The sequence below is a fragment of the Ranitomeya variabilis genome, chromosome 2, assembly GCF_051348905.1.
Source record: "Ranitomeya variabilis isolate aRanVar5 chromosome 2, aRanVar5.hap1, whole genome shotgun sequence".
NCBI lineage: Eukaryota > Metazoa > Chordata > Amphibia > Anura > Dendrobatidae > Ranitomeya > Ranitomeya variabilis.
Window position 1 is genome coordinate 24,982,772 of NC_135233.1, and position 26,950 is coordinate 25,009,721.

At 44.9% G+C, this 26,950-nt stretch overlaps 1 protein-coding gene across 1 annotated transcript in view; it reads right to left on the reverse strand.

Moving 5' to 3' along the window:
• The window catches only part of GALNT14 (polypeptide N-acetylgalactosaminyltransferase 14), a 460,225-nt gene that overhangs the window by 99,852 nt on the left and 333,423 nt on the right, over positions 1–26,950 (reverse strand). The window contains exon 4 of the mRNA XM_077282130.1: positions 5,702–5,769. Coding sequence (XP_077138245.1) covers positions 5,702–5,769 — 68 coding nt within the window. The remainder of the gene's footprint in view (positions 1–5,701; positions 5,770–26,950) is intronic.

Sequence of the window (26,950 nt, forward strand, 5' to 3'; positions counted from 1 at the left end):
TTCCCCATTTGTGACTCTCTCTGAACATTGCCCTCTACAGGTGAAGTGTGGTACTACAGTTGGCCTCAGTCCTATGATCACTCCCCATTTGTGACTCTTTCTGAACATTGCCCTCTACAGGTGAAGTGTGGTGCTGCAGTTGGCCTCAGTCCTATGATCATTCCCCATTTGTGACTCTCTCTGAACGTTGCCCTCTACAGGAGAAGTGTGGTACTACAGTTGGCCTCAGTCCTATGATCAGCACCCATTTGTGACTCTTTCTGAACGTTGCCCTCTACAGGAGAAGTGTGGTGCTGCAGTTGGCCTCAGTCCTATGATCATTCCCCATTTGTGACTCTCTCTGAACGTTGCCCTCTACAGGAGAAGTGTGGTACTGCAGTTGGCCTCAGTCCTATGATCATTCCCCATTTGTGACTCTCTCTGAACGTTGCCCTCTACAGGAGAAGTGTGGTACTACAGTTGGCCTCAGTCCTATGATCACTCCCCATTTGTGACTCTTTCTGAACCATGCCCTCTACAGGTGAAGTGTGGTACTGCAGTTGGCCTCAGTCCTATGATCACGCCCCATTTGTGACTCTTTCTGAACATTGCCCTCTACAGGTGAAGTGTGGTACTGCAGTTGGCCTCAGTCCTATGATCACTCCCCATTTGTGACTCTTTCTGAACCATGCCCTCTACAGGAGAAGTGTGGTACTGCAGTTGGCCTCAGTCCTATGATCACTCCCCATTTGTGACTCTCTCTGAACGTTGCCCTCTACAGGAGAAGTGTGGTACTACAGTTGGCCTCAGTCCTATGATCACTCCCCATTTGTGACTCTTCCTGAACATTGCCCTCTACAGGAGAAGTGTGGTACTGCAGTTGGCCTCAGTCCTATGATCACTCCCCATTTGTGACTCTCTCTGAACGTTGCCCTCTACAGGAGAAGTGTGGTACTACAGTTGGCCTCAGTCCTATGATCACTCCCCATTTGTGACTCTTTCTGAACGTTGCCCTCTACAGGTGAAGTGTGGTGCTACAGTTGGCCTCAGTCCTATGATCACTCCCCATTTGTGACTCTCTCTGAACGTTACCCTCTACAGGTGAAGTGTGGTACTGCAGTTGGCCTCAGTCCTATGATCACTCCCCATTTGTGACTCTCTCTGAACATTGCCCTCTACAGGTGAAGTGTGGTACTACAGTTGGCCTCAGTCCTATGATCACTCCCCATTTGTGACTCTTTCTGAACGTTGCCCTCTACAGGTGAAGTGTGGTACCGCAGTTGGCCTCAGTCCTATGATCACTACCCAATTGTGACTCTCTCTGAACGTTACCCTCTACAGGTGAAGTGTGGTACTGCAGTTGGCCTCAGTCCTATGATCACTCCCCATTTGTGACTCTCTCTGAACGTTGCCCTCTACAGGTGAAGTGTGGTACTGCAGTTGGCCTCAGTCCTATGATCATTCCCCATTTGTGACTCTTTCTGAACGTTGCCCTCTACAGGAGAAGTGTGGTACTGCAGTTGGCCTCAGTCCTATGATCAGCACCCATTTGTGACTCTCTCTGAACATTGCCCTCTACAGGTGAAGTGTGGTACTGCAGTTGGCCTCAGTCCTATGATCACTCCCCATTTGTGACTCTTTCTGAACATTGCCCTCTACAGGTGAAGTGTGGTACTGCAGTTGGCCTCAGTCCTATGATCATTCCCCATTTGTGACTCTTTCTGAACGTTGCCCTCTACAGGAGAAGTGTGGTACTGCAGTTGGCCTCAGTCCTATGATCAGCACCCATTTGTGACTCTCTCTGAACATTGCCCTCTACAGGTGAAGTGTGGTACTGCAGTTGGCCTCAGTCCTATGATCACTCCCCATTTGTGACTCTTTCTGAACCTTGCCCTCTACAGGTGAAGTGTGGTACTGCAGTTGGCCTCAGTCCTATGATCACTCCCCATTTGTGACTCTTTCTGAACATTGCCCTCTACAGGTGAAGTGTGGTACTGCAGTTGGCCTCAGTCCTATGATCACTCCCCATTTGTGACTCTCTCTGAACGTTGCCCTCTACAGGTGAAGTGTGGTGCTGCAGTTGGCCTCAGTCCTATGATCACTCCCCATTTGTGACTCTCTCTGAACCTTGCCCTCTACAGGTGAAGTGTGGTACTGCAGTTGGCCTCAGTCCTATGATCACTCCCCATTTGTTACTCTCTCTGAACGTTGCCCTCTACAGGTGAAGTGTGGTACTGCAGTTGGCCTCAGTCCTATGATCACTCCCCATTTGTGACTCTTTCTGAACGTTGCCCTCTACAGGTGAAGTGTGGTACTGCAGTTGGCCTCAGTCCTATGATCACTACCCAGAATGAGACATGGTGCAGAGCCGGGAATGTGTCAATTAATACACCGGCCCCCTTCTTGTGAATACTGGTGGTCCCTATGATCGGACTCCATGATATTTCAAGTTCCCTTTAATTTTTACTTCTTGTTACTGATATTTCAGCAGCTTCGGCTCGATCACAAGAACAAGAACTAAAAACCAATCCATCGTATCCGATGCGTCGGCTGCTGCCATAAAAGTTCATTTACCTTTATGACTTTTGAATACAGAATTAAAGGGAGTTAAAGAATCCATTAAAACTTATTAAAGTCATCTGTTTGTGCAGGGAGGATCCTCCGGGGGACATTACTCACGCCGGGTCCCTCCGGGGCAATCACTTACCGCGCTGCCTTCATTCCTGTATATTAAAGGGAACCTGTCACCTGAATTTGGCGGGACCAGTTTTGGGTCATATGGGCGGGGTTTTCGGGTGTTTGATTCACCCTTTCCTTACCCGCTGGCTGCATGCTGGCCGCAATATTGGATTGAAGTTCATTCTCTGTCCTCCGGAGTACATGCCTGCGCAACGCAATATTGCCTTACGCAGGCGTGTACTATGGAGGACAGAGAATGAACTTCAATCCAATATTGCGGCCAGCATGCAGCCAGCGGGTAAGGAAAGGGTGAATCAAACACCCGAAAACCCCGCCCATATGACCCAAAACTGGTCCCGCCAAAATCAGGTAACAGGTTCCCTTTAAAGCTCTTGGCTGGAGATGGAGTAATGGCCGCTTTATTAGGAGATCTCATTACCGGCATCTTCCTGACGGCTCCAGGGTCCTAGGAAGGTCTCATGCACAGATACCAATATTTGGCGGGACTTACAATCCTGGTAAATTCTGGGCAGTGACTACCAAGGATCCAAGTTCGTTTTTTGGCTTAAAAATGGCGCAGACGCCATCTTGGAGGTGGAATTTTTTTTTTACTTCACTAGCAAGATGTCGCCGCCAGTGCCTGTACGATAGCAACTAACGGCAATCGCTTCTATATACACCGATAGCTGCTACTGCGCAGGCGCCATTTTAAAATTGATTTTTTTTTTTAAATACTTCTCAGGAAATCTTCAAGCAGTTATTATCTGCACATTATACATGCGATTATGCTGCAGAACAGATGCCATGGCCGCCGCCTGCCTGCAGAAGGGTTTTTTATTTTTTTTTGCAGTATGTACAGGTATTCATTATGTAAACTAGGGGGCCGGTCAGTGAGGGATCAGGGTCCTATCAGCAGTCTGCATTATGAATATCTAATCAAGCGAGCCTGTTAGTCTCTGAGCCACCACCTTTGACTTCAAGTATCAGTTAAAACGTCGTAAGCACTGTATGCAAATTATCTTGCAGAAGTCATGAAGGAGGAGCTGCTCAGCAGAAGAGTCACGGTGGCTCAGTCTGGCAGGACTGAAGGCTTTGAGCACGGGACATATAATTTAACGTCTTATTCTGACTGGCTGCAGAATTCGGCACATGCACAGTGATCCTGGGTGCACTTGTACCGGGGTCATCTGCACATTGATCCTGGGTGCACTTGTACCGGGGTCATCTGCACATTGATCCTGGGTGCACTTGTACCGGTGTCATCGGCACCTGAGTCAGCTGCACAGTTATCCTGGGCAAACCTGAGTAATCTGTACAATCTGCACAAGGAGCATTCTGCCTGTAAGAACAGACCATGTGATGATGTATCCAGTGCTCAAGGATGTCAATCAAGACTGATTTGACATGACCTGGCTCTACTTACATGATTCCTACAAGATATTTTAAAAAAAGAATAAGTTGCCATTCATTTTTTTCTTTTATAAAAGTATACAGCCACCAACTTGGGGGTTGCATCATGCTACAGTGATTGCACAGCACATCACTTCGTCAAAGTGAAGAGTGGCTGCACTACACAAAGAGGATAGCGCCCAGATGACAAAAATGGAGCATAATTCCAGTGAATCAAAGATTCAGGCGCACAAACATGTCCCCATAACATCATACATTTTATTAAAGTTTTATAAAAAGTAATTCAAATAGTAAAAGGTACCACAATGGGACCCGCGGCCGCCCGGCAGCAGCATATGTGAGATCTCTAAAGCTTTCTTTCTATTATTTGGTGGATATCCATAGATAAAATTTGCTCAAAACTTTCTCATATACTTATCTCCACAGACAGGAAGGCCTTTTTGTGAACAGTGCTGAAACGTTTATGCTTTGTTAACATGATCATAAGCTGGATAAGGCCTAACGGCGTGCCCATTATGGTACCTTGTACAATTTGTATTACTATTAGTGATGAGCGAATACACTCGTTACTTGAGATTTCTTGAGCATGCACGGGGGTCCTCCGAGTATTTTTAGTGCTCGGAGTTTTAGTTTTTCTTGCCGCAGCTGAATGATTCACATCTGTTAGCCAGCCTAAGTACATGTGGGGATTCCCTAGCAACCAGGCAACCCCCACAGGTACTTATGCTGGCTATGAGATGTAAATCATTCAGCTGCGGCAAGAAAAACTAAAACTCCGAGCACTAAAAAATACTCGGAGGACCCCCGAGCGTGCTCGAGAAATCTCGAGTAACGAGTATATTCGCTCATCACTAATTACTATTTTATGAAACTGTCTTAAAATGTATGATTTTACAGGGACATTGTAAGCCACTTTGTTGGTGGGCCTGAATCTCAGATGCTCTGATTTAATGTTATTTTTTAGTAACTTTGGAGTTTAGTGCCGATCACATGCATGGTGCATCTTTAAGTGGAGAACATAGCCTTCACTTACAATAATGGAGCACAGTAGCCTTTGTGTTGGCAGCTGCTACCTCTGCACTAGTACGTCCCATAAGGAGTGATAAAATAAAAGAAAAAGGTGGCAGTTTGAGGACATACTGACAGGCGCCCTTTAACAGTGATGAACATTTAAAGGGGTTCCTCTCTTTGGGCAATCCCTTCTCCTTAGGCTGACTTCGCATGTCTGTAAATCAGAGTACAGACTGTGATTTCAATACCGGCCGCCGGTCTCCTGGCCCAAACTCAACCACCGCATGGACATATCCCAGGCTGATGAGTTTTGGGCAGTAGACTCGCGGCCCGTACAGTAACCACACTCCAGACTCGGATCGCGATTTGCGGGAATGTGAAGACAGTCATAAAAGGTCCCCACAAAATAACTGATCAGAGGGATTTTCTGCTGCGATCAATCAACTGTGATCTGTGAAGAAGCCGATAGCTAGTGTTCAATTTCCCTGCAGCGCCTCCACAGGGCAAAAGAAGTATTACATAGTTTCTACTAAAATCAATACACTCTGCAGACGATCTCCACAGAATTAATAGGGTGCTTAAAAATAGATTTTTATGAACCCGACCAAGCTTTTAAACTTACGGTTATCGCTGTAGTCGTCCACTAATATGATTTCATGGATGAGGTGCATAGGTGTCCGATTCAGCACACTGCAAAACACAGAGATAACATGAGCGTCCGCACTTCTGTGCTCTCACATTCACAGACACAGAGATACGCAACGTGCGGCTACGAATACACGACCACTGCAGGTGGAGAAGCCTTTAGTGTAGCACTTGTACAACTTGGTTCACTGCTGTTTTTTTACGATCGCATTCATTTTTATGGATGTAAATGTAGATGTGTTGCACTAAAGTCCACTCCATCGGTACATTTTCAAAGTTGCACGTAAAATCTTGCTTCTCATAAATGTTCTAATTGAATTGAGAGAAAATCAAGATTCGCTGTAAATCAATTTGGCACAAAAACAACATAAAATAAAGTTCAGCAACTGTCTCATACAGCGAGTTCTCAAAAATGCTTAATGTCAGGAAATAGGAACATTCTTGTCATTATTCAAACTAAATCTCCTAGTCCTTCTCACACAGCTGAGGGATTGTTACAATGTATCTGTTTAAACAGTACTCTGAACTAATCACTGCAGTACAAGTCCTCCCTCTACCCTCTGACCTTAAACTTTCAGAAAAGGTTTGAAACTTCAAAGAAACATGTACAAAGTTTTGATTGGTGTTGGTCCGGACATTGAGACCCCACCAATCGACAAAACAAAGGGGCAGAAACCTTCATGCGAGCATCGCCCTGCTCCGAGACTCCACACTGAGGATAGAGAGCGTTTGTTCTGCTCTTTTATTTTAGCCATCGGTGAGGATCTCATTATCCGGACCCCACATATAAAAAAAAAAACCATGACATGTTCAAAGTTTTCTGAAACTAGAGTTACTCATCAATTTAAACTGACACTTGAAGTGTTAGGATTTCCATCCGCTGGCAGCAAGCAGAGATCTTGAAAATGATATATAAATTAAAGAATGTAAGAAAGTGGTAACGTTAAGGATAATACAATAACTGTTACCAAATGTGAAATAAAAGGGACACTATACAGATCAGTGACCCCAGGAAATATTGCCCTTTTCATAGGACTATCATTTTAATGTGCGTTTACATAGGACTGCAGAAAAAGAATGAGGCGTCACTTGGAGCAAGACATTTAATTGTGCGTTTTTCCGAAGGCGGCAGTAGTATATTGCTGTTATCTGCTTCCCCCTGACAAACAGTGAAACGTCTTTAATTCCAAATAATAACGCACAATTATGGCCGATAAAAAAACCTTTGTGCGTCGGATTCGAATTCCTGGAAACCAAACGTCCTATTGAGTCAAAGGAAGATAAGAACGTGCAGAGCGGCCAAAGGAAAGACGCCGCATAATGGTAGGAAATCACAAGATCACAGAAAGCAATGAGAAAATGGAAATATTAGCAGTGAGCAAGACATGATGGGAGCGGACGCCCAAAGCCAACAAGCCAACGTCAGCGCTCATTTACTGCTGTACACCAGACGTCCGGCTCACAGACTGGCTGCCTACTAACTATGGCCACCTCTGATTCCACGCTTAGGATGTGCACTGCGGACGGGGTGGAAAAACAAAGGGATTGGGCAATTACAAGTAAACTGGCCACTCGTTATCTACCGATGGGAAAAGAATTGGGAAGACCCGACCCACGATGACACCCAACTCTGTGAAGGACCGGAAAGAGGGGTGCACACTGTGATGAGATTGTTGCGCCATCACCTCATCCAGTATGTTGCCCCTACTGCGGACAGTATGATGCCCCTACTGTGGACGGTATAATGCCCCTACTGCGGACTGTATGATAACCCAACTGTGGACAGTATGATGGCTCTACTGCGGACAGTATGATGCCCCTACTGCGGACAGGATGATGCCCCTACTGCGGACAGGATGATGCCCCTACTGCGGACTGTATGATGCCCCTACTGCAGACTGAATGATAACCCAACTGTGGACAGTATGATGCCCCTACTGCGGACAGTAGGATGCCCCTACTGCAGATGGTATGATGCCCCTACTGCGGACAGTATGATGCCCCTACTGCGGACAGTATGATGCCCCTACTGCGGACAGTATGATGCCCCTACTGCGGACAGTATGATGCCCCTACTGCGGACAGTATGATGCCCCTACTGCGGACAGTATGATGCCCCTACTGCGGACTGTATGATGCCCCTACTGCGGACTGTATGATGCCCCTACTGCGGACTGTATGATAACCCAACTGTGGACAGTATGATGCCCCTACTGTGGACAGTAGGATGCCCCTACTGCGGACAGTATGATGCCCCTACTGCGGACAGTATGATGCCCCTACTGCGGACAGGATGATGCCCCTACTGCGGACAGGATGATGCCCCTACTGCGGACAGTATGATGCCCCTACTGCGGACTGTATGATGCCCCTACTGCGGACTGTATGATGCCCCTACTGCGGACTGTATGATGCCCCTACTGCAGACTGTATGATAACCCAACTGTGGACAGTATGATGCCCCTACTAAGGACAGTATGATGGCCCAACTGAGGACAGTATGATAATAATAATTTTTATTTATATAGCGCCAACATGTTCCGCAGCGCTTTACAACTTATAGAGGGGACTTGTACAGACAATAGACATTACAGCATAACAGAAATCACAATTCAAAACAGATACCAGGAGGAATGAGGGCCCTGCTGCTCGCAAGCTTACAATCTATGAGGAAAAGGGGAGACACGAGAGGTGGATGTAACAATTGCTTTAGTTATTTGGACCAGCCATAGTGTAAGGCTCGGGTGTTCATGTAAAGCTGCATGAACCAGGTAACAGCCTAAATATGTAGCAGTACAGACACAGAGGGCTATTAACTGCATAAAGTGTATGAGAACATGATGCGAGGAACCTGATTATGGGGTTTTTTTTTCGTTTTTTTTGAATGGGCCACACAGGGATAGTTAGGTTAATGCATTGAGGCGGTAGGCCAATCTGAACAAATGAGTTTTTAGGGCACGCTTAAAACTGTGGGGATTGGGGATTAATCGTATTAACCTAGGTAGTGCATTCCAAAGAATCGGCGCAGCACGTGTAAAGTCTTGGAGACGGGAGTGGGAGGTTCTGATTATTGAGGATGCTAACCTGAGGTCATTAGGAGAGCGGAGGGCACGGGTAGGGTGGTAGACTGAGACCGGGGAGGAGATGTAGGGTGGTGCTGAGCCATGGAGTGCTTTGTGGATGAGGGTAGTAGTTTTGTACTGGATTCTGGAGTGGATGGGTAGCCAGTGTAATGACTGGCACAAGGTAGAGGCATAGGTGTAATGGTTGCCCCTACTGTGGACAGTATGATGCCCCTACTGCGGACAGTATGGTGCCCCCACTGGGGACAGTATGAGGCCCCTACTGCGGACAGTATGATGGCCCTGCAGTGCCTCCAGAGCATTTTCCCCGGGCCGTGTATCATTATACTTTCAGCTTTCCCAGATAGTTGATCCCATTTCTTCCCCATTATATATGAGGCATTTGAGGCACAGAGAGAAGTGAGTCAGGAGGACCCGCGTTCGGTCCATTAGAAACCTTGCCATGGTTGGGTGGTATATATATTTTTTGCTTTTTAAAGCAAACACGGTTCCCTAAGTTCAGCACTTTTTCCCTGTGTTGCAGTAGTGGAATCCATGTATCCATTAGTTGCAGTGTCCTGATGTATTATGTCAGTATATCATAGCTTAGTTCATCCTGATCACCCTGATTCATGAACTTCCAGAGTGTGGACACTGACATACAAAGCTGATGGGGAGGGGGAGGGCTTTGTAGTTATTGGCTTTTATTTTAGCCAAAGACGTTGTTGTGTCCTCCCCGAATCTCAGTAATTATTTTATTTTTAGAGAGCATCATACGGTTCACGATTCCCAGTCCTGTCGGATCCGGCCAAGTGACGGAGCGGAGAGTGACCATCTGCTCGGTGACATCACTGGCTGCATATGACAATATGGGGGGAGGATTCTTGAGAGGCGGTTCACCCACAGGAGTATATGGGAGTAGTGCAAGGAGTATACAGGAAAAGTACAGGGAGTATACGGGAGTGGTACAAGGAGTATACGAGAGAAGTGCAAGGAATACACAGGAGAGGTACAAGAAGTATAAAGAAGTACAAGGAGTATACAGGAGAAGTACACCAACCCAACAAACAAGGCTACACATACAGAGTTAACAGAAAACGTCAGGAATACAAAATATTCACTCACATATAACAGAGGAATACATCGGGGAGTGGAAGATGGGGGTAATTGTCACGATCCCTTAGCCGCTGCCACCAATTGGTCACGAAATCCACAGGGATTCCTGACCACTGTCACCAATAGGTCACGGATTGGGGTGACTTTAGACCAACAGACGGCTATCACATGTGCAGGGGGCTTATCTTAGTTATCCCTCCACTGCCACAATGTGATGAAAAAAGAAACACACACAAGGCTAGGGACCTCTTAGTTTACAGCAGGGGCTTATTTTAGGTATCCCACTGCTCTTCAATATACCACAAACTGCAGGGATTTTTGTATATCCCGCTTACAGTTCCACTTAAACCTTGCAGCTCTCTGGCGCCCCCCCTTTCTGTCAGGTCAGATTAGGTACTGCACCTAGGGTAATTAGTCGCCAGAAAGGCTGCCTGCTATGTACTGGCTATTGGGCACGCTGCAGCGACGCGATAACTACGACTACTCCCACTCAGGCAGGAACAATAATTATCAATGCCGCAGTCGCTGCAATGTCACCCAAAGGCCTGCACACACTATAACAATAAATAATAATAATAAATAATAATAAACAAAAATAGAGAAGGGAATTACCACACTTACAAACCACACAACAGTCACAGATAACTCCTCCAACACTTCTCCTCACATGAACTCCTCTTCCTCCTGAAGCCATGAAGCAAATGCTAGCTCTGACATGGATTTTCATCAGAGCCAAGATTATAAAGGGAAAGGGAGTGGCTAATTGGGCTCAGCTGGGAGCTCAGAGTTTTCCAACATGGCCGATTAACCTCTGCTCTGCCAAAAGGAATAAACACCATTAAAATGAAGACATACTTCTCAGCGCCGCAGTAGGAGCAATCAGACGCTATGGTCTACTGGCTCCAAAATGTTGCGGTAACCCTGTGACACATGGAGTATACAGGAGAAGTACAAGGAGTACACAGGAGAAGTACAAGGGGTATACAGGTGACCCTGAAAACTAATCAAGTTATGTGAATAAGTTTCTGAGAACCTAACCAGATTTCCCTGAGCTACTTGTGAAGGTACACCACGTGTGCACCCATTTCAGCAAGTCAGCTACAGCTACCACCGGTGTGGCAGTGCTGCAGCAGCTCTTACAAGTGCCAGCTCACCGACTGGTGTGCGACGTGACCATGTGCTGAAACTCCACATTAGACATTGTGGCAAGGCTTGGTGAGAAGCAGTGGGCAGTAGTTGAATACCAGCTACAATACGCCCATCGTTATTCCAGTCAGCCTCCACATATAACAACCGACGAACTGCCATGGATGTCTGACATCTGCGAGGTTTTACAAAACTTTGAAAAATCAACCAAAATGGTGAGCGGCAGTGAAAAGCATAATCAGCACAACCATCCTTCTTCTGTGTCTACTCAAACATTTGCTGCCTGCAAATAAAGAGGAAGCTTTGCATGCGATCCAGGTGGAGATGGAAGAAGAAAGTGCACAATGTGATGCTACCCAGCCCATCCTCATCTCATCTGCTCAAAGTGGATTGGGTGATAATAAAGAGGAGGAACAGGAGATGGTTTCCTGTGCTACAGAGGGTACTACCCACACCAGCTTCTGTTCATCATGGATGGGCAGAAGAGGAGGAGAGTGATGAGATGGAGAGTCCTTCTCCTTGTGGGGACAGGGAAGTCTTGCTTGTTGGGAGTCTAGCACACATGGCTGACTTTGTTTCCCACTGACTTTCCCGTGATCCTCACGTTATACTTATTTTTGCCCACACTGATTACTGGTTGTTCACCCTTCTCGACTCACACTACAAGGAGAACTTTCCATCTCTCCTTCCTGCAGCGGAGAGGGCAAGTAAAATGTTGCAGTACCAGAAGGCCCTAGTCAAACAATTAGCAAAAAAAATTCCCATCTGACAACACTGGTGGCAGAAGACATAGATCCTTGGGCAACCAAGGAGGAGAGACAACGGACATACACACCAGATGCAGCAGGGGCAGAGGAACACTCTCAAAGGTCTGGGACAGTTTCACAAAACCCTCAAAGCCCCAGGCACTGATGCATGGGCTAGTCTGACAAGGAGGGAATAGTTTTAGACGATGGTGTGGAGTACCTAGCTGACTGCACCAGCATCCTCCATGATTCCTCTGTGCCATACAATTATTGAGCATCCAAGCTGGACACGTGGCATTAACTGTCCCTCTAGGCTTTGGATGTGCTGGCCTGCCCTGTCGCTAGCGTTTTGTCAGATTGGGTTTTCAGTGCTGCCGGGGAGGTTCTGCCTACTAGGGCAAAAGGCGAGGTTAAAATTACTGTTGTCACTATAATAAGCTGTAATACTCTAATAGTGATGTCTAATGTGGTAATAGATCATTCTGGCGACATTTATTTGTATTACAAGTTGCTTTTCTGTAAAGCTGTCAATTGCATTGTGGGAAAAAAACAATGCATTTTGGGTAAGAAGGTCCTGGTGAAGCAGTCATTTTGTAAGAAGCAACCTAGCAGAACAGGTGTGTAATAGTTTCTCCTGCATTATGTTAATACAACTCCATTATCGTAGATAAAGTGTATCTGGTGAGGGCACTATCTCTGTTCTGTGGTATTGTGTATTCAGAACTGTTGTTAAATCAGACGGTGATAGGTGACGGTTACTAGGTCATGTGTTCACATGTACAATCTCTATCTTGCTGTGTGCGGTCACTGATAATTGTAAATGTCATAGTTATGTGATATTCTAAGCTCATACTTGATATCTGTTATGGTGGGCGCTCTGCTGGCACTGTAATGGGTACTCTGCTGGCACTGTAATGGGTACTCTGCTGGCACTGTATATGATGGACACTCTGCTGGCACTGTATATGGTGGGCACTCTGCTGTCACTGTATATGGTGGGCACTCTGCTGTCACTGTATATGGTGGGCATTCTGCTGGCACTGTATATAATGGGTACTCTGCTGGCACTGTATATGGTGGGCACTCTGCTGGCACTGTATATGGTGGGCACTCTGCTGGCACTGTATATAATGGGTACTCTGCTGGCACTGTATATGGTGGGTACTCTGCTGGCACAGTATATGGTGAGCACTCTGCTGGCACTGTATATGGTGGGTACTCTGCTGGCACAGTATATGGTGAGCACTCTGCTGGCACTGTATATGGTGGGCACTCTGCTGGCACAGTATATGGTGAGCACTCTGCTGGCACTGTATATGGTGGGTACTCTGCTGGCACTGTATATGGTGGGCACTCTGCTGGCACTGTATATGGTGGGCACTCTGCTGGCACTGTATATGGTGAGTACTCTGCTGGCACTGTATATGTTGAGCACTCTGCTGTCAATGTATATGGTGGGTCCTCTGCTGGCACTATATATAATGGGCACTCTGCTGCCACTGTATATAGTGGGTACTCTGCTGGCACTGTATATGATGGGCACTCTGCTGGCACTATATATGGTGGGTGCTCTGCTGGCACTGTATATGGTGGGTGCTCTGCTGGCATTGTATATGATGGGCACTCTGCTGGCAATGTATATGGTGGGTGCTCTGCTGGCACTGTATATGGTGGGTACTCTGCTGGCACTGTACATGTTGAGCACTCTGCTGTCAATGTATATGGTGGGTACTCTGCTGGCAATGTATATGATGGGCACTCTGCTGGCACTGTAAATGGGGAGCACTCTGCTGTCAATGTATATGGTGGGTACTCTGCTGGCAATGTATATGGTGGGTACTCTGCTGGCACTGTATATGGTGGGTGCTCTGCTGGCACTGTATATGGTGGGTGCTCTGCTGGCACTGTATATGGTGGGTACTCTGCTGGCACTGTATATGTTGAGCACTCTGCTGTCAATGTATATGGTGGGTGCTCTGCTGGCACTGTATATGGTGGGCACTCTGCTGGCACTGTATATGTTGAGCACTCTGCTGTCAATGTATATGGTGGGTGCTCTGCTGGCACTGTATATGGTGGGTGCTCTGCTGGCACTGTATATGGTCGGCACTCTGCTGTCACTGTATATGTTGAGCACTCTGCTGTCAATGTATATGGTGGGTGCTCTGCTGGCACTGTATATGGTGGGCACTCTGCTGGCACTGTATATGATGGACACTCTGCTATCACTGTATATGGTGGGTTCTCTGCTGTCACTGTATATGGTGGGCACTCTTCTGGCACTGTATATAATGGGTACTCTGCTGCCACTGTATATGGTGGGCACTCTTCTGGCACTGTATATGATGGGCACTCTGCTGTCACTGTATATGGTGGGCACTCTGCTGGCACTGTGTATGGTGGGCACTCTGCTGGCACTGTGTATGGTGGGCACTCTGCTGGCACTGTGTATGGTGGGCACTTTGCTGGCACTGTATTATGGTGGGCACTCTGCTGGCACAGTATATGGTGGGTGCTCTGCTGGCACTGTATATGGTAGACACTCTGCTGGCACTGTATATGGTGGGCACTCTGCTGGCACTGTATATGGTGGGCACTCTGCTGGCACTGTATATGGTGGGCACTCTTCTGGCACTGTATATGGTGGGCACTCTGCTGGCACTGTGTATGGTGGGTGCTCTGCTGGCACTGTATATGGTAGACACTCTGCTGGCACTGTATATGGTGGGCACTCTGCTGGCACTGTATATGGTGGGCACTCTGCTGGCACTGTATACGGTGGGCACTCTGCTGGCACTGTATATGATGGACACTCTGCTGGCACTGTGTATGGTGGGCACTCTGCTGTCACTGTATATGGTGGGCACTTTGCTGGCACTGTATTATGGTGGGCACTCTGCTGGCACTGTATATGATGAGTACTCTGCTGGCACTGTATATGGTGGGCACTCTGCTGGCACTGTATATGGTGAGCACTCTGCTGGCACTGTATATGGTGGGCACTCTGCTGGCACTGTATATGGTGAGTACTCTGCTGGCACTGTATATGTTGAGCACTCTGCTGTCAATGTATATGGTGGGTCCTCTGCTGGCACTATATATAATGGGCACTCTGCTGTCACTGTATATAGTGGGTACTCTGCTGGCACTGTATATGATGGGCACTCTGCTGGCACTATATATGGTGGGTGCTCTGCTGGCACTGTATATGGTGGGTGCTCTGCTGGCATTGTATATGATGGGCACTCTGCTGGCAATGTATATGGTGGGTGCTCTGCTGGCACTGTATATGGTGGGTACTCTGCTGGCAATGTATATGATGGGCACTCTGCTGGCACTGCACATGTTGAGCACTCTGCTGTCAATGTATATGGTGGGTACTCTGCTGGCAATGTATATGGTGGGTACTCTGCTGGCAATGTATATGATGGGCACTCTGCTGGCACTGTAAATGGTGAGCACTCTGCTGTCAATGTATATGGTGGGTACTCTGCTGGCAATGTATATGGTGGGTACTCTGCTGGCACTGTATATGGTGGGTGCTCTGCTGGCACTGTATATGTTGAGCACTCTGCTGTCAATGTATATGGTGGGTGCTCTGCTGTCACTGTATATGTTGAGCACTCTGCTATCACTGTATATGGTGGGTTCTCTGCTGTCACTGTATATGGTGGGCACTCTGCTGGCACTGTATATGGTGGGCACTTTGCTGGCACTGTATTATGGTGGGCACTCTGCTGGCACAGTATATGGTGGGTGCTCTGCTGGCACTGTATATGGTGGGCACTCTGCTGGCACTGTATATGGTGGGCACTCTGCTGGCACTGTATATGGTGGGCACTCTGCTGGCACTGTGTATGGTGGGTGCTCTGCTGGCACTGTATATGGTAGACACTCTGCTGGCACTGTATATGGTGGGCACTCTGCTGGCACTGTATATGATGGGCACTCTGCTGGCACTGTATATGGTGGGCACTTTGCTGGCACTGTATTATGGTGGGCACTCTGCTGGCACTGTATATTGTAGACACTCTGCTGGCACTGTATATGGTGGGCACTCTACTGGCACTGTATATGGTGGGCACTCTGCTGGCACTGTATATTGTAGACACTCTGCTGGCACTGTATATGGTGGGCACTCTACTGGCACTGTATTATGGTGGGCACTCTGCTGGCACTGTATATTGTAGACACTCTACTGGCACTGTATATGGTGGGCACTCTACTGGCACTGTATATGGTGGGCACTCTGCTGTCACTGTATATGATGGACACTCTGCTGGCACTGTATATGGTGGGTACTCTGCTGGCACTGTATATGATGGACACTCTGCTGGCACTGTATATGGTGGGCACTCTGCTGTCACTGTATATGGTGGGCACTCTGCTGGCACTGTATATGATGGACACTCTGCTGGCACTGTATATGATGGGCACTCTGCTGGCACTGTATATGATGGGCACTCTGCTGGCACTGTATATGGTGGGCACTCTGCTGGCACTGTATATGGTGGGCACTCTGCTGGCACTGTATATGGTGGGCACTCTGCTGTCACTGTATATGGTGGGCACTCTGCTGTCACTGTATATGGTGGGTACTCTGCTGTCACTGTATATGGTGGGCACTCTACTGGCACTGTATATGGTGGGCACTCTGCTGTCACTGTATATGATGGGCACTCTGCTGGCACTGTATATGGTGGGCACTGCTGGCACTGTATATGGTGGGCACTCTGCTGGCACTGTATATAATGGGCACTCTGCTGGCACTGTATATAATGGGCACTCTGCTGGCACTGTATATGATGGACACTCTGCTGGCACTGTATATGATGGACACTCTGCTGGCACTGTATATGGTGGGCACTCTGCTGGCACTGTATATGATGGACACTCTGCTGGCACTGTATATGGTGGGCACTCTGCTGTCACTGTATATGATGGACACTGCTGGCACTGTATATGGTGGGCACTCTGCTGTCACTGTATATGATGGACACTCTGCTGGCAATGTATATGGTGGGTACACTGCTGGCACTGTATATGATGGACACTCTGCTGGCACTGTATATGATGGACACTCTGCTGGCACTGTATATGATGGACACTCTGCTGGCACTGTATATGATGGACACTCTGCTGGCACTGTATATGGTGGGCACTCTGCTGGCACTGTATATGATGGACACTGCTGGCACTGTATATGATGGACACTCTGCTGGCACTGTATATGGTGGGCACTCTGCTGGCACTGTATATGATGGGCACTCTGCTGTCACTGTATATGATGGACACTGCTGGCACTGTATATGATGGACACTCTGCTGGCACTGTATATGATGGACACTCTGCTGGCACTGTATATGGTGGGCACTCTGCTGTCACTGTATATGGTGGGCACTCTGCTGGCACTGTATATGATGGACACTGCTGGCACTGTATATGATGGACACTGCTGGCACTGTATATGGTGGGCACTCTGCTGTCACTGTATATGATGGACACTCTGCTGGCACTGTATATGATGGACACTCTGCTGGCACTGTATATGATGGACACTCTGCTGGCACTGTATATGGTGGGCACTCTGCTGGCACTGTATATAATGGGTACTCTGCTGGCACTGTATATGGTGGGTACTCTGCTGGCACAGTATATGGTGAGCACTCTGCTGGCACTGTATATGGTGGGTACTCTGCTGGCACAGTATATGGTGAGCACTCTGCTGGCACTGTATATGGTGGGTACTCTGCTGGCACTGTATATGGTGGGCACTCTGCTGGCACTGTATATGGTGGGCACTCTGCTGTCACTGTATATGATGGACACTCTGCTGGCACTGTATATGATGGACACTCTGCTGGCACTGTATATGGTGGGCACTCTGCTGGCACTGTATATGATGGACACTCTGCTGTCACTGTATATGGTGGGCACTCTGCTGGCAGTGTATATGATGGACACTCTGCTGGCATTGCTCATGGAGAAACAATATGTGAAACTGTTTATGGCACTGTGTAGAAGATCGCATTCTGTTGGCACTGTTTAGGGGTGTATTCACATCTGGTGGATATGCTGCAGATTTTTCAGAATTTTTCCTTTTTCAGAACATAGGACACCTGCCCTCAAACACACAGTAAAATCCTCAACATACCCGCATGCAACTCGAGCAGATTTATGCAAATTTGTTGCAAATAGTTTTCTTAGTTTATGTAAACATTACCTATTCTTTGAAGCTTTTTCTCTCTGTCTTTAGTGGGGAACAAGAATTTAGATATTTGGGGTCAATTTGAATAAAAAATATTTCAAAAGTATTTTCTAGAGGTTGCAGTTTAAGAAAATTGATATTGCCTCTGATGGTGTTAGATTTATTTGCTTCTCTGCATCTTGAATATACAAATCCCAATCTGGGTGGCTGCTTCCCACAATAACTGCCTGGTCACTGCAGGAGGTCTCTGCTTCAAAGGAGATGAGATGTCAGCTCTCTCCAGTTCTACGTAGTTTTTTGCCTTGCCGGTATGTTCAATGTGAGGGGGACATGTACCCTTCTTGGAAATGTCTTATGGATTTTAATTTTGCTCTATGACTTTTACTAATAAAAATCCCTCCATCTTAGAAAACGATAAATTGCAATTTTGCTCATTTTTGCAACCACTTTGCCGTTTTAGCTACTTAACAAGATGAGAAAACCGCTTTTAATGGAGTACACCTCGAAATCTCTAAACAATGTAGCAAACATCACCTGCTGAGCTGTCGATCATACGGCGGCGCTCACTGTTACGTAACGGTCTCAGTTCGGACACATAATAGTAGCGGAGCCGTCACTCCGGCAGGCGGAAACCTCGCTAAATGCCAATTATTTATGTGCCTGAGCTCCAACTTACATCACATATAATTGCTTTGATTACTTACTGACGAATGTAACAAGCTAAAACAACGCCGTGCCATTCCATTAATAGAGGAGGGGAGGATTTATGGGGCTCCGGGGACAGATAAACACGACTCCGCTTTATCCTATTTTTCTGTCTCGAATGTAAATATCATATAATTTCCCAGACAGAACTTCATGAATTTCCTCTGGTTTATAAACCACGGAGGAGACGTCGAGTCATTTCTCAAGGCTGAAATATTCGCCTTTTTCATAAATTGGTTATTTTATTTCCAAATTTATCTTTTCTTTTAGTTTAAAACCTGCAGCATAAAATATCTCACGTCTATAACTGGCAGACATAACTCAGCGGTACAAGGCTACATCCCGCCATTAACATTAAGCAAGCAGCTCCCGAGAGCCACAAATGATACATCTCTCCGCACTTAATATGCACTTTTGGATAATTGGATTGATTAAAGTTGAAAGTAACAGGGCAAAAGGGGCTGACCAGAAATCTACGAAGAAATGGAATGGATACACAATAGCGAGCGAGTGATTAACAGCATCCTATGATATGACTCCGAGACACAGGATCGAGCACGCAGTGTGTTCACGCTGCAAGCAACTCATTACAGGGGATAAAGGGAAGGAAAGAGGCAAAAGTGTAAGAAAAATGGAAACAAAAAATGATAAATGACACATGTCACCTTCTACAAGTCATATTCATCTCAACAACTGCTGGAAATCCGAGATTTGTACAACAGTTACTGCCTGTATCCATGTACTGCATTATAGCAGCCATATTCTTGTACATAGAGGCAGTATTATAGTAGTTATATTCTTGTACATAGGAGCAGTATTATAGTAGTTATATTCTTGTATATAGGAGCAGTATTATAGTAGTTATATTCTTGTACATAGGGGCAGTATTATAGTAGTTATATTCTTGTATATAGGGAGCAGTATTATAGTAGTTATATTCTTGTACATAGGAGCAGTATTATAGTAGTTATATTCTTGTACATAGGGGCAGTATTATAGTAGTTATATTCTTGTACATAGGGGCAGTATTATAGTAGTTATATTCTTGTATATAGGAGCAGTATTATAGTAGTTATATTCTTGTACATAGGGGCAGTATTATAGTAGTTATATTCTTGTACATAGGGGCAGCATTATAGTAGTTATATTCTTGTACATAGGAGCAGTATTATAGTAGTTATATTATTGTACATAGTCAGCAGTATTATAGTAGTTATATTCTTGTACATAGGAGCAGTATTATAGTAGTTATATTCTTGTACATAGGAGCAGTATTATAGTAGTTATATTCTTGTACATAGGAGCAGTATTATAGTAGATATACTCTTGTACATAGGGACAGTATTATAGTAGTTATATTCTTGTACATAGGGGGCAGTATTATAATAGTTATATTCTTGTACATAGGAGCAGTATTGTAGTAGTTATATTCTTGTACATAGGGGCAGTATTATAGTAGTTATATTCTTGTACATAGGAGCAGTATTATAGTAGTTATATTCTTGTACATAGGAGCAGTATTATAGTAGATATATTCTTGTACATAGGAGCAGTATTATAGTAGTTACATTCTTGTACAAAGGAGCAGTATTATAGTAGGTATATTCTTGTACATAGGGGCAGTATTATAGTAGTTATATTCTTGTACATAGGAGCAGTATTATAGTAGTTATATTCTTGTATATAGGAGCAGTATTATAGTAGTTATATTGTTGTATATAGGAGCAGTATTATAGTAGTTATATTCTTGTACATAGGAGCAGTATTATAGTAGTTATATTCTTGTACATAGGAGCAGTATTATAGTAGTTATATTCTTGTACATAGGGGAAGTATTATAGTAGTTATATTCTTGTACATAGGAGCAGTATTATAGTAGGTATATTCTTGTACATAGGGGCAGTATTATAGTAGTTATATTCTTGTACATAGGGGCAGTATTATAGTAGTTATATTCTTGTACATAGGAGGCAGTATTATAGTAGTTATATTCTTGTACATAGGGGCAGTATTATAGTAGTTATATTCTTGTACATAGGAGCAGTATTATAGTAGTTATATTCTTGTACATAGGGGAAGTATTATAGTAGTTATATTCTTGTACATAGGGGAAGTATTATAGTAGTTATATTCTTGTACATAGGAGCTGTATTATAGTAGGTATATTCTTGTACATAGGGGCAGTATTATAGTAGTTATATTCTTGTACATAGGGGCAGTATTATAGTAGTTATATTCTTGTACATAGGAGCAGTATTATAGTAGTTATATTCTTGTACATAGGAGCAGTATTATAGTAGTTATATTCTTATACATAGGGGCAGTATTATAGTAGTTATATTCTTGTACATAGGAGCAGTATTACAGTAGTTATATTCTTGTATATAGAGGCAGTATTATAATAGTTATATTCTTGTATATAGAGGACAGTATTATAGTAGTTATATTCTTGCACATAGGAGCAGTATTATAGTAGTTATATTCTTGTACATAGGAACAGTATTATAGTAGTTATATTCTTGTACATAGGAGCAGTATTATAGTAGTTATATTCTTGTACATAGGAGCAGTATTATAGTAGTTATATTCTTATACATAGGGGCAGTATTATAGTAGTTATATTCTTGTACATAGGAGCAGTATTATAGTAGTTATATCCTTGTACATAGGAGGCAGTATTATAGTAGTTATATTCTTGTACATAGGAGGCAGTATTATAGTAGTTATATTCTTGTACATAGGGGCAGTATTATAGTAGTTATATTCTTGTACATAGGGGCAGTATTATAGTAGTTATATTCTCGTACATAGGGGCAGTATTATAGTAGTTATATTCTCGTATATAGGGGCAGTATTATAGTAGTTATATTCTTGTACATAGGGGCAGTATTATAGTAGTTATATTCTTGTATATAGGGGCAGTATTATAGTAGTTATATTCTTGTACATAGGGGCAGTATTATAGTAGTTATATTCTCGTACATAGGAGCAGTATTATAGTAGTTATATTCTTGTACATAGGGGCAGTATTATAGTAGTTATATTCTCGCACATAGGAGCAGTATTATAGTAGTTATATTCTTGTACATAGGAGCAGTATTATAGTAGTTATATTCTTGCACATAGGAGCAGTATTATAGTAGTTATATTCTTGTACATAGAGGCAGTATTATAGTAGTTATATTATTGTATATAGGGGCAGTATTATAGTAGTTATATTCTTGTACATAGGGGGCAGTATTATAGTAGTTATATTCGTGTACATAGGAGCAGTATTATAGTAGTTATATTCTTGTACATAGGGGGCAGTATTATAGTAGTTATATTCTTGTACATAGGGGCAGTATTATAGTAGTTATATCCTTGTACATAGGAGGCAGTATTATAGTAGTTATATTCCTGTACATAGGAGCAGTATTATAGTAGTTATAGTCTTGTACATAGGGGCAGTGTTATAGTAGTTATATTCTTGTACATAGGGGCAGTATTATAGTAGTTATAGTCTTGTACATAGGGGCAGTGTTATAGTAGTTATATTCCTGTACATAGGAGCAGTATTATAGTAGTTATAGTCTTGTACATAGGGGCAGTGTTATAGTAGTTATATTCTTGTACATAGGAGCAGTATTATAGTAGTTATATTCCTGTACATAGGGGCAGTATTATAGTAGTTATATTCTTGTACATAGGAGCAGTATTATAGTAGTTATATTCTTGTACATAGGAGCAGTATTATAGTAGTTATATTCTTGTACATAGGAGCAGTATTATAGTAGTTATATTCTTGTACATAGGAGCAGTATTATAGTAGTCATATTCTTATACTTGTGCTTCAACCCCTATGATTATAACAAAAGCTGTACATTTTCAGAAACTAATGTTTGGATCCTGGAAATGTTTTTGTGTGTTCCTCATTGTTTGCCTCTAGCTGTGGATAATGAAATGGTTAATTGTATTTTCTCCCTCTCTGTTATCAGAAAAGCTGTCAGATAAATTGAAATATAAACTGACAATTTGGAGAAAAGCGTAACATAAGTTTATGCAGCACATATTGTATTCTAAATTGAGATGGGTAATTTGTCCTCCCACATATTTTCTCGGAGAGTTACAGGTATAGAATACCGTCAGAGTCACATGTGGAGCAGATGCTGCTTTATGCTAATCTTCCGTGTTAATAACAATATCAATCGGAGAATTACACTTTCTTTGATGAGACAATAGTCAGACAGTATTAGGATCGCTCCTGTCTTCTGACTTGAGAAGTTAATTTACTTATTGCTGATAAATAAGAAGCGCACATCTCTCCTCTTCACTGGGGAATTGTGAATATTAATTGCTCCATTGTGTTCCCTGCAGAATACATTGTGGATCTGCCATCTGCGACAATTTACTTCTTTTGTATCAGAAGTTTGCAAAGTAAATGGAGTTTGAAAACTTAAAAATGGCAGTCACTCCTAACATCAACATCAGACATTACAGAAAGTACGTCCACATGCACATGGCATTGCAACGGCCACGCACTATGGTGGCACACTGACTTTATACATGGCGGGATATGGTCTCCATAAGTGATGAGACACGGACATATGTATGGTGGCACGCAGTCACCTTGTGTGGTGGGATATGGACACTATGTATGTAGGCACGTGGGCTCCCCGTATAGTGGGTCATGGACAGTGGCGTACCGACAATGGCGGCAGATCACACTACTACTATGGTGGCCCGTGAGGCATAGGGCCCAAGAACTGTGCCAGGTGTCCCCCACTCGCCCCCTGCATCGCACTTTCAAGTGTACAGCTTAATGCAATTATGGAGAAGGGAGCCGTCGGCTTCCTCTGCTGTTATTATTCCTCGGCATCTGACATCTGAGGTCTCAGAGCATAATATTTTGGAGGGCTAGATGGGGGCAATTATAATATTTGGAGGACTATTTGGGAGCCTTTCTACTTTATGGAGGGCCATTATACTGTTTGCAGGACTATGTGGGGGCCATTATACTGTGTGCAAGAAATTATACAGTTTGAAGGTTTGTGTGGGGTCTCTCATACTGTGTGGAAGACTGTTCGGGCAATTATGCTGTTTGGAGGGCTGTGTGGGGGCCATTATGAAGTTTGGAGGGTTGACTGGTTGCCATTATTTGGAGGGCTAGTGGGGTCATAATACACTGTGGAGGGTTGGGTTTGGGCCAACATACTCTGTGGAACAAATAGAGGAGAAAATCCAGCTTCCAAAAATATCAAAATTTATTGAAGATAAAATCCAAGATCCAAAAACATGGTTCACAGGAGAAGATATGGCAGCATGCTCTTCTCCTGTGAACCATGTTTTTGGATCTTGGATTTTATCTTCAATAAATTTTGATATTTTTGGAAGCTGGATTTTCTCCTCTATTTGTTCCACTGCCTTACGTGAAGACTGCACGTTATCCGGGCTTCCCCACAACAAATGCCTAGTAGGTGAGCTGGTTTTGTCACATTTTTTTTTTTCTTTTGTTATACTCTGTGGAAGGTTGTGCTTGGGCCATGATACAGTATGGAAGGCTGTATTGGGGTTGCAGTAGGATCATCAAACTATGCCTGTGGAGTGTATTGTGGAGGAATTCATCTTGTTGGCATCATACTTTATGGGGGCAATGAGAAGGGAACCTAGGGGCTTCAATAGTAGGGAAATTACTTTGCAAAACCTGCAAATTTGTGAGATATGCTCTTCTGTGACCCTGCTGAATATTCATTTTTTTAGGGGGCCCAAATAGAACTTCTATGGGACCCATGATTTCTATGTACGCCCATGGACTTATTCTATGGTTAGACACGGACTCTGTATGATGGGACACAAACTCTATGCATTGAGGCACATGGATCCCTGTATAGTGGGAGAAGAACTCCCTGTATGGTGGGACACGGACTCCTAGTATGGTGGGACACGGACTCCTTGTACGGTGGGACACGGACTCCTTGTACGGTGGGACACGGACTCCTTGTACGGTGGGACACGGACTCCTTGTACGGTGGGACACGAAATCTTTGAATGGTGGGAAACGGACTCCTAGAACGGTGGGACACGGACTCCTAGTACGGTGGGACACGGACTCCTTGTACGGTGGGACACGGACTCCTTCTACAGTGGGACATGGACTCCTTGTACGGTGGGACACGGACTCCTAGTACGGTGGGACACGGACTCCTTGTACGGTGGGACACGGACTCCTTGTACGGTGGGACACGGACTCCTTGTACGGTGGGACACGGACCCCTTGTACGGTGGGACATGAAATCCTTGAATGGTGGGACACGGACTCCTAGTACGGTGGGACATGGACTCCTTGTACGGTGGGACACAAAATCCTTGAATGGTGGGACACGGACTCCTAGTACGGTGGGACACGGACTCCTAGTACGGTGGGACACGGACTCTTAGTACGGTGGGATACGGACTCCTTGAACAGTGGGACATGGACTCCTTGAATGGTTGGACACGGACTCTTTGAATGGTGGGACGCGGACTCCTTGCACAGTGGAACACGGACTCCATGTACAGTGGGACAAGGACTCCTTGAATGGTGGGACACGGACTCCTTGAATGGTGGGACACGGACTCCTTGTACAGACTTCTTGTATGGTGGGGCACGGACCCCTTGTATGTTGCGACATGGAATCCTTGAACGGTGGGACACGGACTTCTTGAACGGTGGGACACAGACTCCTTGTACGATGGGACACGGACTCCTTGTATGGTGGGACAAGGACTCTTTGAACGGTGGAACACGGATTCCTTGAACGGTGGGACACGAACTCCTTGAATGGTGGGACACGGATTCCTTGAACGGTGGGACACGGATTCCTTGAACGGTGGGACACGGATTCCTTGAACGGTGGGACACGGACTCTTTGAATGGTGGGATACGGACTCCTTGAATGGTGGGACACGGACTCCTTGTACGGTGGGACACAGACTCCTTGAATGGTGAGACACGGACTCCTTGTATGGTGGGACATGGACTCCTTGTACGGTGGGACACGGACTCCTTGAACGGTGGGACACGGACTCTTTGAATGGTGGGACATGGACTCCGTGTGCAGTGGGACACGTACTCCTTAAATGGTGGGACACTGACTCTTTTCTTGTACGGTGGGACAAGGTCTCCTTGTATGCTGGTGCACAGACTCCCTGTATGCTGACACGTGGACACAGTACATGACAGAAAATTAGCAGAATTAAGTACTGAAATAAGCAGTCAGTTAGACCCTTCACACAAAGCCCTGGGCCTGCCCTGCAGGAAATCGTTTGTTATTATTATTATTATTATTATTATTATTAATATTAGTTTGTTAAAAGGGTTGTTCAGGATTAAAATAAATGGTTGCTTATTTTGGAAACAGAGCCACTGTTGGCTGTGTGTGGAATTGCAGAACCGTTCCATTCCAACTAATGGGGCTGAGTTGCAATAACAGACACAAAAAAATGGGCCATGGGTGGTGTTGTTTTTGAAAGTAGTAGCCATGTTTTTCTAATCCTGGACAACACCTTCAAAGGTCCAAAAATGGAGTGGACAAACAAACAAAGTTGGAAGCTGAAAATTGGAGACAATTTGAAAATAAAATGATATTTTTAAAGTCCTACTAAAAAGAACTGAAACTAAATGCTTGCAAGAAGAGAAGCTATTTAACTATTGGTGGAAAGCATAATATAGAGAAAAATGAGCTGAGCAGAACAATATATAGGTCTGATATAGACTCAAGTATTGGAAGTCCATGGGCTTTCCTACCTAGATTGAACTAGCCATCAATTCCTCAGATCACTGGACCCTTCATTCTACTCAGAAATGCCCCTCGGACTTCTCATTTTATGGAAATGAAACACACACCTGACTCATCATGCTAAGGAGAACTGCCCATCAGACTCCTCACTTTACTGAGAAGAATTGCCACCTAACTCATCGTTCTTCTGAGAATAACTGCCCTCTGGAAACCTTGTTGTACGGAGAAGAACCGCCAAGCTGACTCATCGCTCTACTGAGAACTGACAACTTGACTCCTCATTCTACTGAAAAAACACCCACTGCACTACTTGTTCTACTGAGAAGAGCCAGCCACCGGACTCCTTGTTCTACTTAGAACTGCCCACCGGACTCCTTGTTTTACTGAGAATAACTGTCCACTGGACTCCTCAGTCTACTGAGAAGAATCCCCACCAGACTCCCTATTCTACTGGGAATAACTGCCCACCGAACTTCTCAGTCTACT